The sequence below is a fragment of the Orcinus orca genome, chromosome 19 (assembly GCF_937001465.1).
Source record: "Orcinus orca chromosome 19, mOrcOrc1.1, whole genome shotgun sequence".
In the NCBI taxonomy this organism is placed as follows: Eukaryota; Metazoa; Chordata; class Mammalia; order Artiodactyla; family Delphinidae; genus Orcinus; species Orcinus orca.
In genome coordinates, this window is record NC_064577.1 from 45728598 (window position 1) to 45750116 (window position 21519).

The 21519-nt window shown below is 58.5% G+C and overlaps 1 protein-coding gene across 1 annotated transcript; it reads right to left on the reverse strand.

The window, feature by feature from the left end:
- Positions 1 to 1911: 1911 nt before the first annotated feature.
- COL1A1 (collagen type I alpha 1 chain) lies at positions 1912 to 17961 on the reverse strand. Its single transcript, XM_004282622.3, has 51 exons — positions 17728 to 17961; positions 16033 to 16227; positions 15866 to 15900; positions 15730 to 15765; positions 15540 to 15641; positions 14629 to 14697; positions 14350 to 14394; positions 14137 to 14190; positions 13902 to 13955; positions 13328 to 13381; positions 13154 to 13207; positions 12771 to 12824; positions 12639 to 12683; positions 12469 to 12522; positions 12304 to 12348; positions 12083 to 12136; positions 11734 to 11832; positions 11603 to 11647; positions 11407 to 11505; positions 11224 to 11277; positions 10972 to 11079; positions 10841 to 10894; positions 10475 to 10573; positions 10238 to 10291; positions 10053 to 10151; positions 9366 to 9419; positions 9111 to 9164; positions 8940 to 8993; positions 8787 to 8840; positions 8298 to 8342; positions 8108 to 8206; positions 7741 to 7848; positions 7203 to 7310; positions 6941 to 6994; positions 6673 to 6726; positions 6353 to 6460; positions 6212 to 6265; positions 6039 to 6092; positions 5738 to 5899; positions 5542 to 5649; positions 5281 to 5388; positions 5121 to 5174; positions 4907 to 5014; positions 4430 to 4483; positions 4208 to 4315; positions 3812 to 3865; positions 3412 to 3519; positions 3038 to 3320; positions 2741 to 2931; positions 2213 to 2455; positions 1912 to 2097 (listed from the first exon to the last, which is right to left on the reverse strand). Exons 1-51 carry the CDS (start codon positions 17828 to 17830, stop codon positions 1951 to 1953), a joined length of 4392 nt encoding a protein of 1463 aa, XP_004282670.1. The 5' UTR covers positions 17831 to 17961; the 3' UTR covers positions 1912 to 1950.
- Between the last annotated feature and the right edge of the window lie 3558 nt (positions 17962 to 21519).

The following is a 21519-nucleotide window of genomic DNA, read 5'->3' on the forward strand; positions in this document are numbered from 1 at the left end:
TCAGAGGGGGCTAGGACGGAGAAGAGGCCAGATGACCCTAGGCATTTGCCCAGGGGGGCTCCCAGGGACTCCACCTCCCTCCACCAACCACGGGCCTCCCAGTGCCCTGACCACAGCCCCTCAACCCTGCAGGGTGCCCCCAACAGTAGGGGGGAGCAGCGAGAGTTGATGGCATTGATGGGCATGGGCATGAGGTTTGGGCAGGGCAGGATCTGCAGGGAGGTGTGTGTGTGTGTGTGTGTGTGTGTGTGTGTGTGTTGTTGCACAAGTGGGTTGCCTGTCTGGCACTGTAAGGGACAAGAGGGTATGGGAGACATGCAAGGAAGATGGCAGGAGAGAGTTAACAGAAAGGGTAAAGGCGTAAGAAAGGCAAGAGGGAGGGGGAGGGTCCGTCAAGGGTGCTAGAGGGAGAGGGGAAGGGAAGGGGCAGACGCTGAAGGAGAGCCCACCCACCTCCCAAAGCTCCCTCCCCAGGACTCCCCTCCACCAACTCCAAGGAAGGAAATTAGGAGGCCACTGCAGATAGGTTTGGGTCATTTCCACATGCTTTATTCCAGCAATCAAAATAATTAAAAACATCTCAAATTATTATACACATACAAAATAGGTACAGAGTCTCTTGTTTCCTCCCACCCCTAGGGGGAAAAACTGCTTTGTGCTTTGGGAAATTGTGCTCTGAAACCCAGTGAGAGAGAACGCAGAACAGACTACAAGAGAGGCCGTGAGGATGGGATGCAGCTGACAGGGTTTCAGAGGCGGGAGAGGTCGGGAGAGAGAGGAGAGAGGCCTGAGGTGGTGCGAGGCGCCGCCGAGGGGGATGAAGAGAGGGTGGAGAGCAAGTGACCCTGTCTGGAGCCGGCACTCTCTCCCCCACATTAAATAGCACCTTTAGAAAATTCACGAGTCCCCATCCACGAGAGAAAAAAAAAAAAAAAAACAAAGAATAAAAAAAGACTTTGAACAAAAAGGAACATTTGCTGGCCTAAGGGGGGGGGTGCGTTTCCACTTCCATAGCACCAGTAATTCCCTCCCCACCCCACCCCATCACAGAGATGTAGCACCTTTGATATAAAACGGGGAGCCCCTTCCACCCTGCCCCCATCCTGCCCCCCACGCAGTTGCCCCGGTGACACACAAAGACCAAAGACGAGAACGAGGTAGTCTTTCAGCAACACAATTACACAAGGAACAGAGCAGTCTCTCCCACCCAGCTGGGTAGCACAGGGGGATTGGCATGTTTCTCAAATCCGACGTTTCTGCTCTGTCTTGGCCCCTCCTGACTTTTCTCCAAACCCGGTGGTGAAGGGCCAGTGGTGCCCCTGGCATGCTCCCCCTCAAAAACAAAGAGGGGTATGTTGCTGGGCCAACAGGGATGCCAGATGGTAAGGCTTCTTTGGCAGTCTGAGAACTCCGGGTTCCCCCAGGGCTCGGGGGTTCTGGGTGAAGGGAGTAGGCTGGGAGTGTGGGGGCCACTTGGGTGTTTCAACATTGCCTTTGGTTGCTGGGCAGACAATGCATTGTTTCCTGCGTCTTTTGGGGAGACTTAGATTCGGGGAGCAGTGGAGGGGAGGCCCCAAGAAGGCATGGAGAAAGGAGCAGAAAGGGCAGCGTTGGGGTGTCATAAGCCCAACGGGCAGAAAAGGACTTACCCCCACATGGGTCTTCAAGCAAGTGGACCAAGCTTCCTTTTTTAAAAAGTTATTTATTTATTCTTTTTTTTTTTTTTTTGGTAAGGTTGAATGCAGTTTTGGTTTTTGGTCATATTCAGTTGGTCAAAGATAAAAACTAAGTTTGCGAGATGAATGCAAAGGAAAAAAATATTTTCCAAAGTCCATGTGAAATTGTCTCCCGTTTTTTTGGCTTTTTGGGGGGTTCAGTTTGGGTTCTTTGTTTCCAGAGTCAGGGGCAAGTGGGTTGGGTGGGAGGGAGCCAGGTTGGGGTGGAGGGAGTTTACAGGAAGCAGACAGGGCCAACGTCGATGCCGAATTCCTGGTCTGGGGCGCCAACGTCCAAGGGGGCCACATCGATGATGGGCAAGCGGGAGGTCTTGGTGGTTTTGTATTCGATCACTGTCTTGCCCCAGGCTCCGGTGTGACTCTGGGGTGAAAGGGAGACAATGGGAGAGGGGTGTCACCAAGTGGCAGTGAGGGGGTGGGGGGACTGAGCCTGCCCGGAAAGCCAAAGCGCAGAGCGGGGGCCCCGCTGGACTCACCGTGCAGCCGTCGTAGGTGACACTGTAGGTGAAGCGGCTGTTGCCCTCGGCCCGGATCTCAATCTCGTTGGAGCCCTGGAGGAGCAGAGCCTTCTTGAGGTTGCCGGTCTGCTGGTCCATATAGGCCACGCTGTTCTTGCAGTGGTAGGTGATGTTCTGGGAGGCCTCAGTGGACATCAGGCGCAGGAAAGTCAGCTGGATGGCCACATCGGCAGGATCGGAGCCCTGGCCGCCGTACTCGAACTGTGGGAGTGGAAGAGCGAAGATGAGTGGCTGTGTTGGAGCCTCCGGTCCTGGCCTCCCTCCCTGGAGTCCCCTGAGAGCATCCTAGAGAACCTTACGTCCAGAGGTGGCACCCCTTGCCCCCAGGCACCCTGTGTTTGACCCCGTATCAAGGACCCAGGTCTCCTGCCTCCCAGCTGATCACACTTAGCAGAGGTCTGGTCCACCCAGGACCTACCCTCAGGCCCTTCTGAGCCCTGGGCCAGCCCATCTCCTAAGAGCGGCTACGGGATCGAGCTCACGCACCTGGAATCCGCCGGTCATGCTCTCGCCGTACCAGACGTGCCTCTTGTCCTTGGAGTTCTTGCTGATGTACCAGTTCTTCTGGGCCACGCTGGGCTGAGTGGGATACACGCAGGTCTCACCTGTCTCCATGTTGCAGAAGACCTTGATGGCATCCAGGTTGCAGCCCTGGTTGGGGTCAATCCAGTATTCTCCTGCAGTGCGACAGGGTGCGATGGCGTCAGGGGAGGTGCGGGATGTGGGCGCCTCAGGGCTCAGCCCCGCCACGGCGGGAGGAGGCACAGCCGGGCCAGCCCTTACCGCTCTTCCAGTCGGAGTGGCACATCTTGAGGTCACGGCAGGTGCGGGCAGGGTTCTTGCGGCTGCCTTCAGGGCTCCGGATGTTCTCGATCTGCTGGCTCAGGCTCTTGAGAGTGGTGTCCACCTCGAGGTCACGGTCACGGACCACGTTGGCATCATCGGCCCGATAGTAGCGGCCACCATCCTGAGCCTTCTCTTGAGGTGGCTGGGGCAGGAAGCTGAAGTCATAACCACCGCTGGGAGGACCAGGGGGACCAGGGGGTCCGGGAGGGCCGGGGGGACCCTGCGCAGAGAGGGAGGAGAGGGGGGATTACCGGGGTTCAGTGCTTTCGGGGCTGGAGGGCCAGGGGCAGACAAGGTGGGGGACCACATACAGCAGGACCAGCATCACCAGTGCGACCACGAGGACCAGGGGGACCGATGGGGCCTGGGAGACCGTTGAGTCCATCTTTGCCAGGAGTACCAGCGGAGCCAGGGGGACCCTGCAGGGAGGAAGCTGGTTGGAGAAAGCCTGCCAGAAAGCACGGGCCCACCGCAGCTCTGGCAGAGAAGCCCACAGCCCACTCTGCCTGGGCTCTGATTCCTCGGCCTCATTACGGCTCACTCCCACAGCTGGGCCAGGAAATTTTGTGGGAGGAAGCAGTGGGGAGGGGGAGGCGAGGGCTGCGTAAGGTGGTCCAGAACTCCCTTCCCTTCTTTCATCCCCTGCCCCAGACCCTTCTCCAGAGAGGCGAGGGACCCAGGAAGAGCAGATAAATAGAAGACACAACTCACGCGGGGACCAGCAGGACCAGAAGCTCCGGAGGGACCTTGCTCACCAGGAGAGCCCTGAAGGAGAGATGCGAAGACAGTTTAGGCCGAGTGTAGGTCAAATGTGGCCAGCAACCGCCCCCCTGCCAGCCACCTTGTTATTCTGGAAGTCTAGCCCCAGGGTGTCCATAGGCTGAGACCCCTCCCACGATCCCTCGTTGCGCACCCCTCACTCTCTCAGAGGCTACTTGGAAATATCCATTAGTCTTCAGACCCCGGTCCCCACTAGGGAGGAGAAGGATGGTCCAGAGAGGGAAACCGAGGCAAAGTGTCCTCCCCCATCACACAGCAGGACTTGGGGAGATGATAAAAGAAGACAAGATGGCAGGTGGGCGCTGGGGAGGGGCTGGGCATACTCACGGGAGGGCCAGGGGGACCCTGGAGACCAGAGAAGCCACGGTGACCCTTAATGCCTCTGTCGCCCTGTTCGCCTGTCTCACCCTTGTCACCACGGGGGCCTTGGGGTCCCTAGAAGAGAGATGGGGACAGGCTGTCAGGTGGAAGTTCTGTTAGCACTGAGGGGGTGCAGTCCACATCTGGACAAGGGTTCTGAGCACACAAGGGCCAGAGCAGGGCACTTACGGTGGGGCCGCGGGCACCAGCGGGGCCAATGGGACCAGCAGGACCAGCAGGACCCTGGGGAGAGCAAAGAGAGCATTAGATCCTGGTCAGGGAGAGCCCAGCTGAGGGCTGGCACGGCCTGAGCTGCAGGTGAGACCCCCCCAGGCCAAATCCCTCTTTCCTCTCATCTTTTCCCACCATAACCGTTCTCTCCTGACCCCAGGTGCATCTTCATGTAAATTCAGGCCTCACGTAAGCTGGGGCGAGCACCTGGGAACAAACCCCATTCCTCGGGGGAAGCGGGACTGTCGGGAGGAGGGGCCTCAAGGCTGAGCTGTGGCTCAGTGTTTCCAGGGAGGCCAGGGGCCCAGACACCTTGCAAGGCCTCCTCGTCTCCCCTGCTTAGGTGAAGTCAGGTGTCCATCTGCAGACCCCTCGGCAGGCCTGGAGAGTCCCTGGCCTGAGCAGAAACGGTAAAGCCAGAGCCCAGCTACTTACCGTCTCGCCACGATCGCCGCTCTTGCCAGCAGGGCCGACGGGGCCGGGGGCACCAGGGGAACCAGGAGCACCAGGGGGTCCAGCAGGGCCGGTCTCACCACGGTCACCCTGAGAGGGGAATGGGGGGGGAGGAGGGGAATCCAGGTCAGCCCCAGCTGAGAGGGCCAGGCGGAGCGGCAGGTGGGGCTGTGGCCCCAGGGGGCAGCCGTCTTACCTTGGGGCCTGGAGAACCGTCTCGGCCAGGGGATCCTTCGGCACCAGGGGCTCCCTGCAGAGAGTGGGGGAAGGTGAACGGCAGCCAAGGGGAGGGAGGCTCAGGCCAAGGCCGAGACGGCCACACCGACGGCACTGGCGTGGGGCCGGCAACCGCTTACCTCACGTCCAGACTCGCCAGGGGGTCCAGCCAATCCGGGGGGGCCCATGGGACCAGGGGGGCCACGTTCACCACTTGCTCCAGAAGGACCTTGTTTGCCGGGTTCACCCTGAGGGAGAAGAAAGGGTCAGGCCAGGGATGGGGTGGGAGAGGACCTTAGGACCCGCCTCCTCTGTCCCCGCTGACCCCAACACCCCCACCCTGCGCCCTCCAAGTCCTGCAACTGTTCTCGTCTGGATCCGCAAGGTGAGGGGGCACTCACAGAGGGGCCAGGAAGACCAGGGAAGCCTCTTTCTCCTCGCTGACCGGGCAGGCCGACCACGCCACGCTGTCCAGCGATGCCCTGAGGTCCGGGAGAGCCGGGAGAGCCCTGTGGGGGACGGGTGGGGGTGAGGTGACTTCCAGTGGCCAGGGACGCTGCCCCCACTCTGGACCCGTCTGGAGCGTAGTGCACTTACAGCAGGTCCATCAGCACCAGGGGCTCCTTTCTCACCAGCGGGGCCAGGGGGACCGGGGGGACCGACTTCCCCAGCACGCCCAGCGGGGCCGGTCTCACCGCGGGGGCCTTTGCTGCCTTCTTTGCCAGCAGGACCAGAAGGTCCAGGGGGTCCAGCATTTCCCTGGTTGGGGAGAATTGGGGCCATCAGAATCCATCGGATTCCGGAGCATTGCGGAAGCCATAGTCGGGCCCACCGTGCTCCTGATGGCCTGTGCCCCATACCCTCCCAGACCGGTGGAGTCTCCACCACAGACACTTACAGAGGGCCCAGGGGGACCAACTCGGCCAGCAGCACCAGGGAAACCAGTAGCACCCTGGAGAAAAGGACAAAGAAGCAATCAGAGGGAGGACAGCCCCTCACCTGGCCCAGCCGCCCCACCTCCAAACGCGGGCTGGGGAGAGCCTCAGTAGAGAATCAGAGTGAGGTACTCACAGGGGGACCAGCGCTGCCACGAGCACCTTTGGGTCCGGGAGCACCAACGTTACCCTGTAGGAGAGCACAGAGGCGTCACGGCTGGGCCGGTCCTGGATCCAGCCTGCCGGCAGCTCGGGGCCTAGACGGCGAGATACTCACAATGGGGCCGGGAGGTCCAGTGGGTCCAGCACTGCCAGGGGCACCAGCATCGCCTTTAGCACCAGCATCACCAGGTTCGCCTTTAGCACCAGGTTGGCCATCAGCACCCTGGGGGAGGAGGGAGTATGGTGAGTGGAAGGTGAGCCTAGGAAGTCAGCTGAGGAAGGACAGCAACTCCAGGCAGGAAGATGCTTGAATGGGAGACAATTCCCCCTCCACCCTCCTTCTCTGAATCAGGCCAATGCCTCTCTCCTCATCCAGTCACTCAAGGCCCCAGGGCCTAGCTGGAGATGGAAGATGAAAGGGATCTTGGTACTCACAGGGGGGCCAGCGAAGCCAGCAGGGCCGGGGGGACCAGGCTCACCACGGTCTCCCTAGAAGAAAAGGAGGCAAATGGAGAGATGCCCTGATCTGGGGGAAGGTGGGATGGGACGGACTGGAGGGTGGGGAAGGAGGGCCTGAGGAGAACTCCACAGGGACCAGAGCAGGTGGGAGCCAAGGTGGAGGAGGGCCAGAAAGAGGGCCAGGGGCGGCACGAAGGGAGAGAAGGCTGGAGTATGGAGCCTTGACTGGCTCTTCTGTACTTACGGGGGCACCACGAGCTCCAGTGGGACCAGCAGGGCCGCTAGGACCAGTTTCACCCTGAGAGGGAGGCACAAGAGGTGCAGGGTCAGGGGCCCATGCTGAATACTCCTGGCGGAGAACCCAGGAGAGTGCTCCTCCCTCCTGGCCCCCCACCTTTGGATCACCAGCTTAGCATGGCAGGAGCTGCCTCCCCCTGCAGAGCTGTGCCCAGGCTTGCTGGGGAAGCTGTGTGTTAGGGAAGAAGGTGGGGAGGCAGCCGTCTCACCTTGTCACCAGGGGCACCAGCGGGGCCAGGAGGACCAATGGGACCAGTCAGACCACGGACGCCATCTTTGCCAGGAGCACCATCAGCACCTTTGGGACCAGCATCGCCCTAAAGACACAGGAAAGCCTGAGACTTCCAGTGTGGGGCAAGGAGGTGACCTATGGCATCTTGCTTGTGTCTGGGACCCCTCCTCAGTTTGTGTCTGCCCTGCCCCCACCTGTGCCAAGGACTCAAGATCTTTCAGGGGAAAGGTGTCTGTGTGGGGATTCCGGGGAACTTAGATTAAGAAGCTCCTGTTTTGTGTAGAGGGATTCCTCGTCCAGGAGCCCCCCTCCCACCTCTTGTTGCCATGGTAACACATGGGAAGGGTAGGGCCTGGACTATAGGTAAGGATTCGTCAGCCAAGAGGCCAGAGAAGAAGGAGGATTAAGGAGAACAGGGGAAGACCCAAAGGAGTAGAAGGAGAGATGCTGAGGGATCTGAAGCAGAGAGAGATGGGAACCACACAGGGTTCGAGGGAGGGGGGAGTTCAACTTACTCTGTCACCCTTAGGGCCTGGGAGACCTGCTGCACCTCGTTCACCAGGCATTCCTTGAAGGCCAGGGGCACCCTGGTTACCAGGGGCTCCAGGGGCACCAGCATCGCCCTGTATGACAACCAAGAAGATTGGAGTCTCAGAAGTGGGTCACAGCTTTGAGCCCCCTCTTAATTTCTCCCAGGCTTGGTTCTGAGGCCAAAGACAGGTACTAGCTAAGAGGAAAGGTTCACAGCCCAGAACTTCAGGCTGCACATGGACCCCCCCAGTCTTGTCCCCCCATCCCTCCCCAACATCCAGCCGGCTTTGGTCACAGCCAGGCAGCCCCCATCACAGGAAGGGTGAGACCTGGTCCCTGTGCTGCCCTTACCTTAGCACCATCATTGCCAGGGGCACCGTTGGACCCACGGGGACCTGCAGGACCGGAGGGCCCTTGCACACCACGCTCGCCGGGGAAACCTCTCTCGCCCTAGAAGGAAAGGACAGGGCCCATGAGGCGGCTGCAGAGACGGGGCCAAGCACGGGGCATGTTGGCAGAAGGAGCAAGAGGCTCTACTTACTCTTGCTCCAGAGGGGCCGGGGGCACCAATGTCTCCAGGAGCACCCTGAGCGGGAGGGAGGGACACACAGTGAGCAGAACCCACCTTGGTCCTCCCAACTAGAAAACATTCTTGTCCACCTGGGGGCTAGCCCTTGGGGTCTGTGATTGGAGACCAATCCCTTCTCAGCATTGAACCGGGATTATCCCTCTACTCCTCCTCGTGAACGTGTCACCCTCCCTAGACTTGGGGTTGAGGGAAAGCCAGAGTACTCCAGCAGCTCTAAAAAGAAGTCATCCAGGCCAGCAGCCATGCAGCTCCTTCCAGATCCTATCACACAGAGGTGCAGCTCTTTGCTCCCCTCTGTGTAGCACCCTTCATGATGGGAAGTCCTTCCTCGAGTCTAACCTTGATCCCTCTAGTTGATGGTTGTCTGATTAGCTAGGGGGCCGGACTCTCCCTCTGTATTCCCTGCACTCCCCATCTCTTCAGCGGCCTACTACCTCTTACCTGTTCACCGGGTTTGCCTGCTTCACCAGGAGGACCAGAAGGGCCAGGGAGACCCTGTAGGTGGGAAATGGGGGAGGGAAGCGAGGGATTAGAATCTGGAAGAGGTGTTGCTCATGCCCCTCTTCCAACACCCTGACAGCCGTGAGGCCTCACCTGGAATCCGGGGGAGCCAGCAGGGCCTTGTTCACCTCTCTCACCAGCAGGGCCCTGCAAGGAGGAAATGCTGCGGTCATGGGAAAGCTCAGGAGAAGGGGGACGGGGGCTATCTCCCCTTTCCTGCCCCACAGCACCCCCTCCCCAGGCCTCCCTGTCAGGGACACTCACAGCAGGTCCGGGAGGTCCCTGGGCTCCAGCTTCTCCGTCTTTGCCAGCAGGACCCTATGGGGAGAGAGTGAAAAAGGGGTCAGGGTGGTGAGGTGGGCGGGCAGCTGAGGAGGAGAGCACAGGTAGGGGGCCTGGGGGCTGGGGGTCCTGACGCCCTGGGGATGGGCTGGAGCCTCCCGCATCCCTCCTGCAGGATGTAGGGATGTGACGTGGGCGGAGGCAGGGAGGGGACAGGGACCAAAAGGCGATACTTACAGCAGCGCCGGGGGGTCCAGGAACGCCTCGTTCTCCAGCCTTGCCGGGCTCTCCCTGTGGGGAGACAGAGTTAGGGTTGAGGGAGCTGAAGTGGGGAACCGGGGCCTCCTGGGTCCCTCCCGTTTACTTTGAGTGGCATTTTTAAGGACCTTTTGAATCTGTCAATCAGCTCTGGCCCCTGAGGAAGGCCTTTGCTGGCTTCCACTGCTCCATCTCTTGGCCTCTCCCTGAGCCCTCTCCTCCCAGACGACCCGCCCCTTAGGCCCCTCTCTCCACCCTCTTCCCTTTCTTCTCCCCATTGTATGCCTTTGGTGACCTGAGCTGCAAATGGCTCTCATCTCTTCTGATATCTTCTTTTGAACCTCAAAGAACCCACCAAGATTTGGGGCTAACTATCATGTAAAAGGCCCATCCTATCCCCGTGTGCGTGTGCGTGTGCGTGTGCGTGTGTGTGTGTTTGGGGGCCAACGATACTTATTTCCAGGGATAGAGCAATGGTAGTAAAGCCAGGAGAGGTCTCTCATTTTATGGAATAGGGAGACTGAGGCCCAGAGAGGGGCAATGAGTGGCTTGAGGCCACACAGCAAGTCAGTGGCAGAGGTGGCCCCAGAGCAAGGACTCTTCCCCCCACCCCCACCCTCGCCCCAAGTGTGTCTGTCCCTGTGATACGCCTCACTGAGTACTCACAGCAGCACCTTTAGGCCCAGGGAAACCCATCACACCGGCCTGACCACGGCTACCAGGAGGGCCTGGGGGTCCGGGGCGGCCATCTTGACCAGCAGGACCCTGAGGATGGAAGGTACAAAAGTGGAGGTGAGGACAGAGGGTGAGAGGTCAGGAGACTGATGTGGGCCTGGGGGAGTGATACTTACAGGGGGGCCAGTTTTGCCATCAGGACCAGGGCTGCCAGGGCTTCCAGTCAGACCCTAGGGGGAGCAGAGAGGTGTGAGTGGGGTGGGGGATAAGGGTGGTGGAAGACGGGGAGAAGGAGAGTGGAGGCTGGGGCGGAGGACATTCTAGAAGGTGGATCTGTGGTCCTGCTCCAGAACCCTCATAGGATGGGCAGGGTCATGGGCCAAGCCAGGCAGAGGGCTGGGCTGGGGTCTCACCTTGGCACCAGGCAGACCAGCTTCACCGGGGCGACCAGCTTCACCGGGAGAACCTTTGGGGCCAGCAGGGCCAGGAGCACCACGTTCGCCAGCGGGACCCTGGTGGGGGGAGTCACAGCAATAATTAGGGTCTCTTTATCATGGGCTGGCCTCTTCTTCCTCCTGGGCTGTGGGTGGTGCTTTGAGAGGCAATGGTGGTGGTAGGAAGGTCAAGGTGAGGCTACGTGTGAAGAGAGAGGTCTGCAGCCCCAGTGTGGGCACTAATGACTGGGCGGTGGGAGTGGGAGACGGTTGACTACATCTGGGAGAGGAAGGTAATGTCCAGGGAGCGGCAGGGTTAGCCTCCCACCCCTGAAGAGAGGTTACCTTGGGACCAGCAAGACCATCTGCGCCAGGGAAACCGCGGCTACCGGGTCCACCCTGTGGGAGGAGAGGAGGTCAGTGAGCTCAGACAGTGGGCACCAGGCCGGCTCTGGGGCTGAGAAGGGGGCGCTTACACGCTCGCCAGGGGGTCCAGGCAGGCCAGCAGGTCCGGGTTCACCTCGGGCTCCTCGCTTTCCTTCTTCCCCAGCAGGGCCAGGGGGACCTTGAATACCAGTGGGGCCCTGGAGACAGCAGAGAGGAGGGGGCAGCCTGTGGTGAGGGGCTGTCCTGGTACCAGCTCCAGAGCAGGCTTGAGGCTGGGTGTCCAGGACCAGGGGCTCCCATTCCTCCTTGGACCTCCCCCAAGGGGCTGCTGGGGGACTTACGGGCTCTCCCTTGGCGCCAGTGTCTCCTTTGTTGCCAGGAGCACCAGGTTCACCCTGAGTGGGAGGAGAGGAAGATGAGTGAAAAGTGGGGATGCTCAGCTGGCCTGGATCTTCATGCTTCCCAGACAAGGGCCACGGGAGCCAGCTCATGGGGTGGGGCAGAAGAGAGAGAGCAGTACTTACGCTGTTACCCTTGGGACCAGGGGGGCCGCTGGGACCCTGGGGTCCAGAGGGGCCTCGGGCACCCGGGAAGCCAGGAGCACCAGCAATACCAGGAGCACCCTGCGGGAGGCAGAACAAGTTAAGCCCAGGAGTGGAGGGCACAGGGTGGGCGGAAGGTGGGCACCAGGGGCGGCTCTGAAACCTGCAGGATACTTACATTGGCACCTTTAGCACCAGGCTGTCCATCAGTACCAGGGTTTCCCTGTGACACAGAGAGAGGTGGGTGAGTGACAGGCAAGGACTCTGAGTTAGGGACAGGCACGGGGGTACTGAGGAGGTGACACTTACAGCAGGGCCAGTGGCACCAGCAGGGCCAGGGGGGCCGGGCTCGCCACGCACACCTTGGGGACCTTCAGAGCCTCGGGATCCTTGGGGACCAGCTTCACCCTGGATTGGAAGAAAGAACCTGTCAGGAGCCACCCTGGGAGTCCAACCTCATGGCTGGATGGCAGGGGGTGAAGGGCCATGACAGGAGACCAAGAGTCAGGACTCCAAGATCAGAGAAGGGGACCCCAGGACAAAGGTGTTGGGGACTGGGCTTCTCTCTTGATTCTGGGTCCCTCTGGTTTGGGGAGCAGGGAGATGCCCACCCCTTGGCCTGTGGGAACCCTGCTCATTGGAGGGTGGGGGGTCTCACCTTAGCACCAACAGCACCAGGGAAACCAGGAGGACCAGCGGGGCCAGTGGAACCCTGTGAATGAAAGGGAGATGTTAGTGAGAAGGAAGATGGCAGCCGCAAGTCACACCCTGGGACAGAAGAGGCCCTGGGGTTCAGTCCTGCCCCTGGTATCAGACCCAAGAGCTGACACTGAGACCCCTCTGCAATCCCAGGCACTGAGGTCTAAGGGCTGTACTCACAGGGGGTCCAGCAGCACCAGTAGCACCATCATTTCCACGAGCACCCTGCAGGAGAGAGGGGAAAGCCCCAGTTACATTCACGGAGCACTGCTCACCTCAGTCCCTTTAGCTCCTGGGGAACCTCTTCCAGAACCTGGAGTCCCCCAAGGGGCCAGGAGTACTTACAGCAGGGCCAGGGGCTCCAGGGCGACCTCTCTCACCAGGCAGACCACGGGGGCCCTGACAACAAAACCAAGAGAAGCCAAGTGAGACAGCAGACACACCCCTCTCCCCAAGCCCCCATCTCGCCCTTACGTCCTGTTCCCTCTCTTCCTTCTACAACTGGACACACTCACCATCTGACCAGGAGCTCCATTTTCACCAGGGCTACCAGGCTCACCCTACAGAGCAGAGAATAGAGTTAGAAATTCATTCATGGTGGGACTGCAGGGGAGGTGGAGGACCATGACAGTCATACAGCTTCTTACCTTGGGACCAGCAGGACCAGCATCTCCCTTGGCACCATCCAAACCACTGAAACCCTAAGATAGGAAGAGGGCCAACGTGAGACCTTGTGGAGACTGTGGACAACCTTGACAGCCACCCAGACCTCAGGAGGAACCTCAGGAGGTCATCATAGCTATCTCCCTGTGTCTGAGCTAGACTAAATCCCAACTGGCCCAAGATCTCACTCCATCCCTTTATTGGGATTTCCTTCCCAATGGACGGAAGTTCTCTTTGATGTCTACTCTCTATCCCTTGGAACTTATATAGCTGCCACCCACCACGACGCACACCAGGATCCTTTGGGGAAAGGGCTGGAATGCGATACTGGGACTTTGGGAACTTAGATGACACAAAGGTGACTCACTCTGTGTCCCTTCATTCCAGGAAGGCCAGCTGTCCCGGGCAATCCCCGGGCCCCCTGGAGAGAAAAGAAAAGGACAAAGGCAGGGCTGTTAGAAGACACCCCTGTGGACACAGCTCCCAAATGAAGCCCAAATGCAGCAAAGCCTGGAGGCAGCCACGCCATCCTCCTGCTCACCTGAGGTCCAGGAGGCCCGCGCTCACCAGGACGACCAGGCTTTCCAGCTTCACCCTGAGAGAAAGAGAAAAGGCCATCGTGCCCGTGCCCCCTGAGTTGGAAAAGTATGGAAGGCCTGGGTCTTCCTGGAGTTGTTGAGGGTCAGGCTTAGGGGCCCAGAACCTTATCTCAGTTTAAATCTACCACGCAACCCTTGCTTGAATTTTGCGTCCCTCCAAAGGAATTTCTGTTTATTTCTGTCACCAGCATCTTAATCTCACCACGTGGAGTGAGAAGCTGAGGTACCCAGAGTGGTTAAGCCTGTGGGAAGCCATTCACATCAGGGGATGGGGTTGGGGACTGCTTTAAGGTGACTGGGGTGAGGGGAGGGACAGCCACCTCTGTTAGGAAGATGGGGAAACATCCCAGGAGGCTCCTTGTTCAAGGGCAGTCCCATGAATCAAGGAGAACATGCCCTCCTTTCTCTGGGTATCACCCCCAAAGGTGGTGGGGGCACTGGGGTAGAGATTACAGGGACCTAACACATGGAGAGGTGGTGGGGGTCAGATGGTATCTCTTTACCAGGGCTACTTACATCATCTCCGTTCTTGCCAGGGGGGCCAGGGGGACCACGGGGACCCATGGGACCCTAGAGGAGACAGGAAGAGAGGATGTTAGAATGGCCAGGATAAGGAAAAAAGAAGGGGAAGGCTAGGATTGGAAGAAGGAGGTAAGAAAGACCCCAGATGGTGGTCCATCGATAGGAGAACCCATGTATTTGTAGAGGGAGTGTGTATTTGCATAGAGGGTACAAGTTGGGGAGCACTTACTGAGGCTCCAGGCTCGCCAGGCTCACCAGGGGGGCCTTGGAAACCTTGGGGACCCTGGCAGACAGGGAGAGAGGGGTAGGGTTAGAAGAGTAGGTCCCTGCCAACCCGTCCCCCATCTCACCAAGAGATCTCTGAGCACCTTCCCTGCCCTCATGCCAGTCCTCTTTCCAAAAGCCCAGAGCCCAAAGCGGTGTAGACAGCCTGGATACTCACAGGTGTGCCAGGGGGGCCAGGGAGACCACGAGGACCAGAAGGACCCTACAGAAGAAAAAGAAAGGGAGGCCATAATGAAGCCTCTGTAGGAAAGGTTATCTCCCATGGTTCCCATTCAGACCACCCAGTCGCCTGGCATCCTCTCTGGATTCTGAGGTCCCAAAGGTCTTCTTGAGCTCCTAAGTTATCTATGCCACCCCATATCCCTTCCCTGGCCTATCCTGTCTGGATCCTCATCTGCTCTTCTTCTGTCCTCCACATCCCTCGCTGGTGACTCACCATGGGGCCAGGCACAGAAATTCCTGTTGATTTCTCATCATAGCCGTAAGACATCTGGGGAGCAAAGTTCTAGAAGAGAGAGTACATGAGAAAGCAGGGTCAGGGCAGTGAGTTGAAAGGCAGAAGATATCACCAGTAATGGGAAAAACTGATATCACGTGCCTCCTGATGTGACACGCTATGCAGGACAACAACATGACCTGTGGCATAGCCCTGCCCAAGACGTACCACTGGAATGTAATCATGGAGACATATCCAACAAACCCAATTTAAGGGACAGTCTACAGAACAACGGGCCTCTTCAGAGAATTTCAGTGTCATAAAAGACAAAGAAAGTCTGAGGAATGTTCCAGGTGAAAGGAAACTAGAGACATGACAATTAAATGCAATTCATGATCCTGGCTTGGATCCTGGAACAGGAACAACAACAAAAAAGCTATAAAGACCATTATTGGGAATATTGGTGAAGTTTGAATATGGACTGCATAGTAGATAATAAATAGTACTGTATCAATGTTAAATTTCCAAAATGTAGTCATTGTGCAACGCTCATGTTAAGAGAATGTTCTTGCTCTCAGAAAATACAGGCTAAAGTATTCAGGAGCCAAGGGACATAATACCAGCAACTTACTCTCAAATGGTTTAGAAAAAAAAAAAAAAAACCCAGATGATTATATTTATACACAGAAACTGATAAAGCAAATGTGAAAAATCGTGGATATGTGACAGTTCTTTGCATTATTTTTGCAACTTTTCTCTCCTTTTCTTCCTGTAAGTTTGAAGTTATTTCATACTATGAAGTATGCCATCTGCCAAAACAAACCAACCCCAACAAACTAAAAACCCCGCGGTGGGGGGGTGGGGGCGAGGTGACATAAGGCCTTCCACGAACGCCTCGACTCTCCACTTACTCCTCCGAGGCCAGGGGGTCCGGGAGGTCCTGGGGGTCCGGGGGGTCCGGGAAGTCCAGGTTGTCCAGGAATGCCATCTCGGCCAGGGGGGCCAGCGGGTCCCTGCAGCGGGAGAGGGCGGGCCGGGTGAGCGCAGGCCAGGAGCCACGCCCACCTCCAGCCCCAACAGCCGGGAGAGGGCACCGCTTACCCTTGGGCCTCGGGGGCCAGTGTCTCCTTTGGGTCCCTATGGGGTTGGGGCAGAAGAAACAAGAGAAGCGGGGTTAGAGAAAGAGAACCGTGAAGAGTCTTGGGCGGGGTGGCGAAAGTCGAGGGCAGAGGATTACCTCGACTCCGGTGGTTTCTTGGTCCGTGGGTGACGCTAGAGGGGGGGCGGGAAGAGACTCGGCTTAGAGGCAAGGTTTGCTCCAGGTGCTTCCGGCAACAGACGCCTCCCCTGCGCTGGGCAAGGGAGAGCCCCCGCCCCCGTCCCGGCCCAGGCCCCGAGCTATACCCTCGCCTTCCGGGCAGACGGGGCAGCACTCGCCCGCGGGGACTTTGGCGTTGGGACAGTTCTTGATTTCGTCGCAGATCACGTCATCGCACAACACGTTGCCGTTGTCGCAGACACAGATCTGGCAGGGCACGGGTTTCCACACGTCTCGGTCATGGTACCTGAGGCCGTTCTGTACGCAGGTGACTGGTGGGACTGGGGCAAGAGGGGGAGATGGGGGGCTGTCAGCAGCGCGCGAGTCCCCCACCTCGGGGCTCCAGGTACCCCAACCCCACCGTCCCTTCCCCTCGGTCTTAGAGGCACATTTAGATTTTCCCTTTCCCGCCTCTCCTTTTTTTGTGTTTTTGTTTTTCCTTTCCCCAAATCCTTAAACGCTCATCTGCTCCTCATCAGCGCCAGTGACAGGGCCGCGGCGCCTGGCCAGGGAAGCTATAACTCTTTCCAGTTCCCAGGAATTTAAACAAAGTTTTAGGCCAGGGTTGCTTCCAACTCCAACCCCAGACCATTTGCGCTGAAGCCAAATGAAATAAAAAGCCATTCGGTGGGAGAGTGGGGGGTGGAGGAGTGGGAAGAGAAGCTCCCCAACCAGAGGGCAGGCTTGTGGGGCGTGGTTTGGGTGGAGACAGAAGGAGGGGACGGCAGGAGAGACAAGAGGTCTAGCCCGGATCCCGCCCCATTCCCGGGGCAGGTGGGATGGCGTGGGCGGGGCTAGGAGGATGGGGGAGGGGCTGATTGGCGTGGGATTCCGCCCAGAGACTTGAAGCGTACCGTAAAAGTAGGATATGCCCTAACCTCCGGCGCCCAGACATCTCAAAAGGCCTCTCTCAGTGACACCCCCCGTTTCCCAAAGCCAGCCAGTGCCTCTGGGTCACTCCTTAGCCAAAGAACCAGAAAGTCCGCAAATAGTAAATGAAGTTAGTTAACCACGCCCACCGCGGATCGTCTACCGAGACGGCCACTAGGTGGCGGGCGACACTAAGCAATTTCCCCCGACTGGCTACTTCTAGAGACGGGGCTACCCTATCTCCAACTTTATTTTCCAGGTCTAGAGGTGGGGTCCACACCGGGCAACAATCCCGGTCTTCCCGCTCCGGCTCCTGCGCGGGGAAGCGCTGGATAAGGAGGCGCACTGCCCAGTGTAGATCAGCAGAGGGCGCAAGGACTCTGCCTGACCAAGTCCGCGCCGACGAATCTCTTCCTTCAACCCGCCCACGCTCCGCGCCCCCTCCCCCGCTCCGCCCAGCACCTCCGCGGCCCCAGGAACATTGTCTAGCCTGCAGAGAGGGTAAACAATCTTTCCTTATGAATCATCTCATAGCCTTTCTGATCACTCATAGCTTGGGCTCCAAATTCCCAACTCGGCGCCCCCATCCCATCTTCGACGTACTTTCCCCCCACCCGGCGTCCAGACCCCATTTTCCCCGCAGTACTTCACAGTGCGCGCTCAGAACTCCTCCTGTGCCAACTCGCGCCGTGCAGCATCCTCCCTTCTCACTCCTGGGGGGCGTTCATCTACACCCTGACCCAGAGTGCGGTCCCTTCTATCCCAGGGCGCCGAGGACAAGCCCTCACCATCTTCCTTCCATTCCTGAGCCTCCGGAGCATCCCGAGTCTCAGTTTAAGTTGCGGACCCCTGGGACCAAACGCAGGGCAAGATACCAAACAGCCCTAGACTCCCAAAAGTGTGGGACTTACTGTCTTCTTCTTGGCCTTCTTCTTGGCCCTCCTCTTGGCCGTGCGTCAGGAGGGCGGTGGCCGCTAAGAGGAGCAGGAGCCGGAGGTCCACAAAGCTGAACATGTCTAGACCCTAGACATGTAGACTCTTTGCGGCTGGGGTGGGGGTTAGCGTCCGCTCATGCGTGGCCTCACACTCCGCGTGCCTCCTGCTCCGACCCCGAGGAGAAACTCCCGTCTGCTCCGACCACCGGCCCGGGCCCCTTTTATACCATCCTGATGGAGAGCGGGGAGGAACCCTGCCCCTGGGAGAGGGGGAGCCGGCTGCCCGTCCCCCAGCCAATCAGAGTTGTCTGGCCCGGCCCCCAATTTGGGAGTGAGAACGGAGAGGGGGAGGAGGAGGGAAGGGAAGGGAAGCGAGTCCACCGCACATCTCCCCCCTTCGCAGCTCTGCCTCCCCAGCCCCCCAGCCCAGCCAGGGCCAGAGATGATGCCGCTGGGATGCGGCTAGGTCCTCAATATAGTGTGGGCTAAAGAGTGGGTAGGGGCACCTCTTCGGCTTTCTTCCTGGGACCCCCGACCTGGGGGGTGGAACTGGAATTGGGGAGCTGGTTTGGGAACCTTTCAAAGATGGAAGGATTGGGGGTGATTGGGAGAGAGTTCTGCTGGCCATGCCTCGTTCACCCTCCTGACATCGTTGGCAAGAGCTAGGGGATGGGTATGAAGAGGCCAGCTGGGCACCCCTCTAAAGCAGGAGAACCCAGAAAAAAGATGTGCCTGTTTAGGGGTGTCTTCTGGTGTGGCTGGGGTATGGAACTTAGGAATATTTGGGGAACAGGTTAAGGACTCATTTGTAGACATTAAGGATCAGATATGTGGGGATGGGTGCTAGCAAGAGGTTTTTTATTTCAGGATGTTAATTCTTCTGCCATGCCTGAGGCTCCGGGATGAAGTACAATGCTCTCCCCAAACCTCAGCATGATTGAGAGAGATGGGGCGGGAAGGCTGAGGCACTGGCTGAGAAATTTGACTACGCGGTCTCTCCAGAAGGAAGCTTTGGTGTTGAGTGATGGGGCAGCAGGGTTGTGGTGAGAAATCGCTAAAACTCTTCCACGCTGGGGGGAGTAAGTTTGCATGCGGAGGGCTGTGGTCACCGGCGACTTAGAAAAGGGTCTTGTGTTAGGGTCTGTCATGGCCAGTGGCCAGGCCCTGGTTAGAGACCCTTCTACCCGGCGCAGCCAAACTGGAGAGAACTGTGCTGGAGAGCACTTGACCAGAGCGAGGGTTCTCCTTCTGGGGGCTGCAGAAAGCTCTGTCTCTGTCTGCACCTGGACTCAGCGTTGGGGACATACGGGAGAATTTGGGTGTCTGGGGGAGACTTGCCTTGGGGGTATGAAATGGGGTTGCAGGTGAGTGACCTTATTCTAGAGGATGTTTCCCACCGCCTCACCTCTTTCCTGAAAACCCAGGGCATTGCTCTTTGTCCCTGGAACCAGGAGACAATCATCTACACCCTGAAAGGCAGTGGGGACCCCAAGAACAACAGGCTATATTTGGAGGAGATGCCTCCAGAAGCCAGTGTCCTCCCTTCTCTAGGTCCCAGCCTCCTGACAGCGCCCGACCCCAACCCCAATCTATCCGGGCGGCTGATCCTGCCAAAATACGTGGACCCAAGAGAAGGCAGTGAGGATCCCTTTGCGGAGCCCCATCGACTCCAGTCCCTCCTGTGCAGCTCCCCACCCCCACCACTCCAGAGCTGCAAACGTGGAAGTGGGGAGTCCCGCCTCCCCCAAACCATCCAAGATTCCATTGCCTCCCCCTGCCCCTCTCCACGCCCTCCCCCAGCTGCTTTTGTGCAACGAAGGCAAAGGAAAAAAAAAGACCAAGAGAACAGAAGGGGAGGGAGCCACGTCGGCTGGCCGGCTGGCCGTGGGCAGCCAGGATGAGCCGTGCGGGTGGGGCAGCAGAGGGAGACTGCAGGGGCTATAATTAAAGGGAAAATATAGAGTTTCCAGAGAGGCAGGGCTGGAGACAGCAATGGAGGGACAGGCCTTCATCAATTATCCCCACCATGTGGCAGCAACTTGCGGCCCAGTATCTGCCCCCGGCTGGTGCCAGCTACTGCAGGGCAGGACTGGGGACTGAGGGGCTGAGATGGTAGTTCCTGCCCCCTCCAGTGTGGGTCAGGGACAAGGAGCGCCCCCTCCCTAACGGGGGATGCGAGCCCTGCCCTTCAGCGCGGTCACCCCTTTGGAATGGCTGTCTGGGGTGGAGAGTCACAGGCTGGAGGTGAGGGTTGCTGTGACCTGCCCACCTCCCTGCTTGCTGCGTTTCTGCAGCCAGAAGTACTCCCACCTACAGCCCCCTCCCCACACGCTCCCTGTTCAGGCCGTGCTCACTTGACCACCTTAAAGGAGATTAAGACTCAGAGACGTGGATTGGGACGTGCTACATCGTGGGCCTGTGGTTCTGAAGAATGTTTAGGGACCCCTGGGATTGGGGGGTGGGCTTTGTGCGTATGGTGTGTGATAGCCACCACCCCAATGTCCGGTTGCAGACCTCCGTCCCAGGAGTTGTGGGCAGAAGGTTTCCAAGCATCTTTTACACGTGGCATAGAGCTGAGGCCCAGGGCCTCCTCTGCCACTTTTCGACTTGAAACGCTTGGCGGGCGCCCAGCCCCAAGATGTGTCTTTAATTTCTGCAGCATGACAGTGAGAGGAAGAATGTGCTTGGGGTCTCCTCCCAGCCTGGCTGGGCCTCCTTGGCCAGAACTGAGGGCTTGAGACTTGTGGGGGGAGGAAGGAGAGCAGGAGCTGAGGCCGGAGCGGGAGGAGACGCCACCTCATCTTTAGGAAACTCTGAAGCTCTGGCTTCTTGTGGAATGTAAGACTTTGTCTGGCATTTGGAGTGGGGGGAGCAAAAGCCAAAATCTCCTCCCCCCCACCCCCAAGAAATGGTAAAGTCATCAGCACTTAGGGAAAAAAAATTCCTCAAGAAGAAAACCAGAAGGAAGAAAGTGCTGAGCTCTGAGTTCGCTCCTTCTCCAAATTTCCCCAAGTGCCCTCCCTCAATGCGCCTGTGCTCCCCAGCTCCCCCTCCCCCGGAGCCCCTCAAGTCCCGGTCTGGACTGCACGGTGTGGGGTAAAAGAGAAGAGGCAGCCCAGGTGTTGGTGTACCTGGTGAGCAGTTTGATCAGCCCTTTCCAGCTCTCTGGTCCCCCTGCTGAGGTTCCGTGGCCCTCCTTCCCTGATCTGACCCTTCAGAATGCTCTTCCGCCCCAGACTGGTGATAGAGAGAGGGTCCCTGGGAGAGGGGTTGAGGACAGAGAAGGGGAGGGGGTGTAAGAGTGAGGCTGCAGTGAAGAACTTGGTGTCCATATGTCGCCATTCATGGAGCCTGCACTGTTGGTATGAGGACCCCTGCGGGCAGAGCTGGGGACAGACCCCAGGAGTGGGGGGTTCTCCCTTCTTCCTTTTCATTTGCACTTTCTGGGTCTTTTGGTCCTTAGGTTCCAGGCACAGCTTTCAATGCCTCAGCCTCAACCCAACTCCTTTGGCCTGAGATTTCCCTTCCTCTCTTCATCCTTTCCAGGTTTAGAGGGAAGATGATGAATTAAGTTTGTCCGTGTTGAGTGTTAGGTGCCTATGAGACACCCAGTCAGACACATGGAGGGAACCCTTAGGTGTCTGAGTCTGGAGTCCAGAGGAGAGACAAATGTGGGACCCCCGCCTCCATAGGGTGATGGTGTGGACGGAGTTATCTCCTGAGAAAGTATGGAGGGAGGAGATATGAAGGGCTAGAACTGAGCCTTGA

Bases quoted from the DNA above. Each gene is read 5' to 3' on its own strand.
- COL1A1 (XM_004282622.3), bottom strand. From the start codon at position 17,830: ATGTTCAGCTTTGTGGACCTCCGGCTCCTGCTCCTCTTAGCGGCCACC. The intron at 15,642-15,729 runs GTAAGCGGTGCC...CTCCCGCTGCAG, and splicing joins CTGGCCCCCGAGGCCCAAGG to GGACCCGCTGGCCCCCCTGG. The intron at 10,152-10,237 runs GTAAGTATCACT...TTCCATCCTCAG, and splicing joins ATGGCAAAACTGGCCCCCCT to GGTCCTGCTGGTCAAGATGG.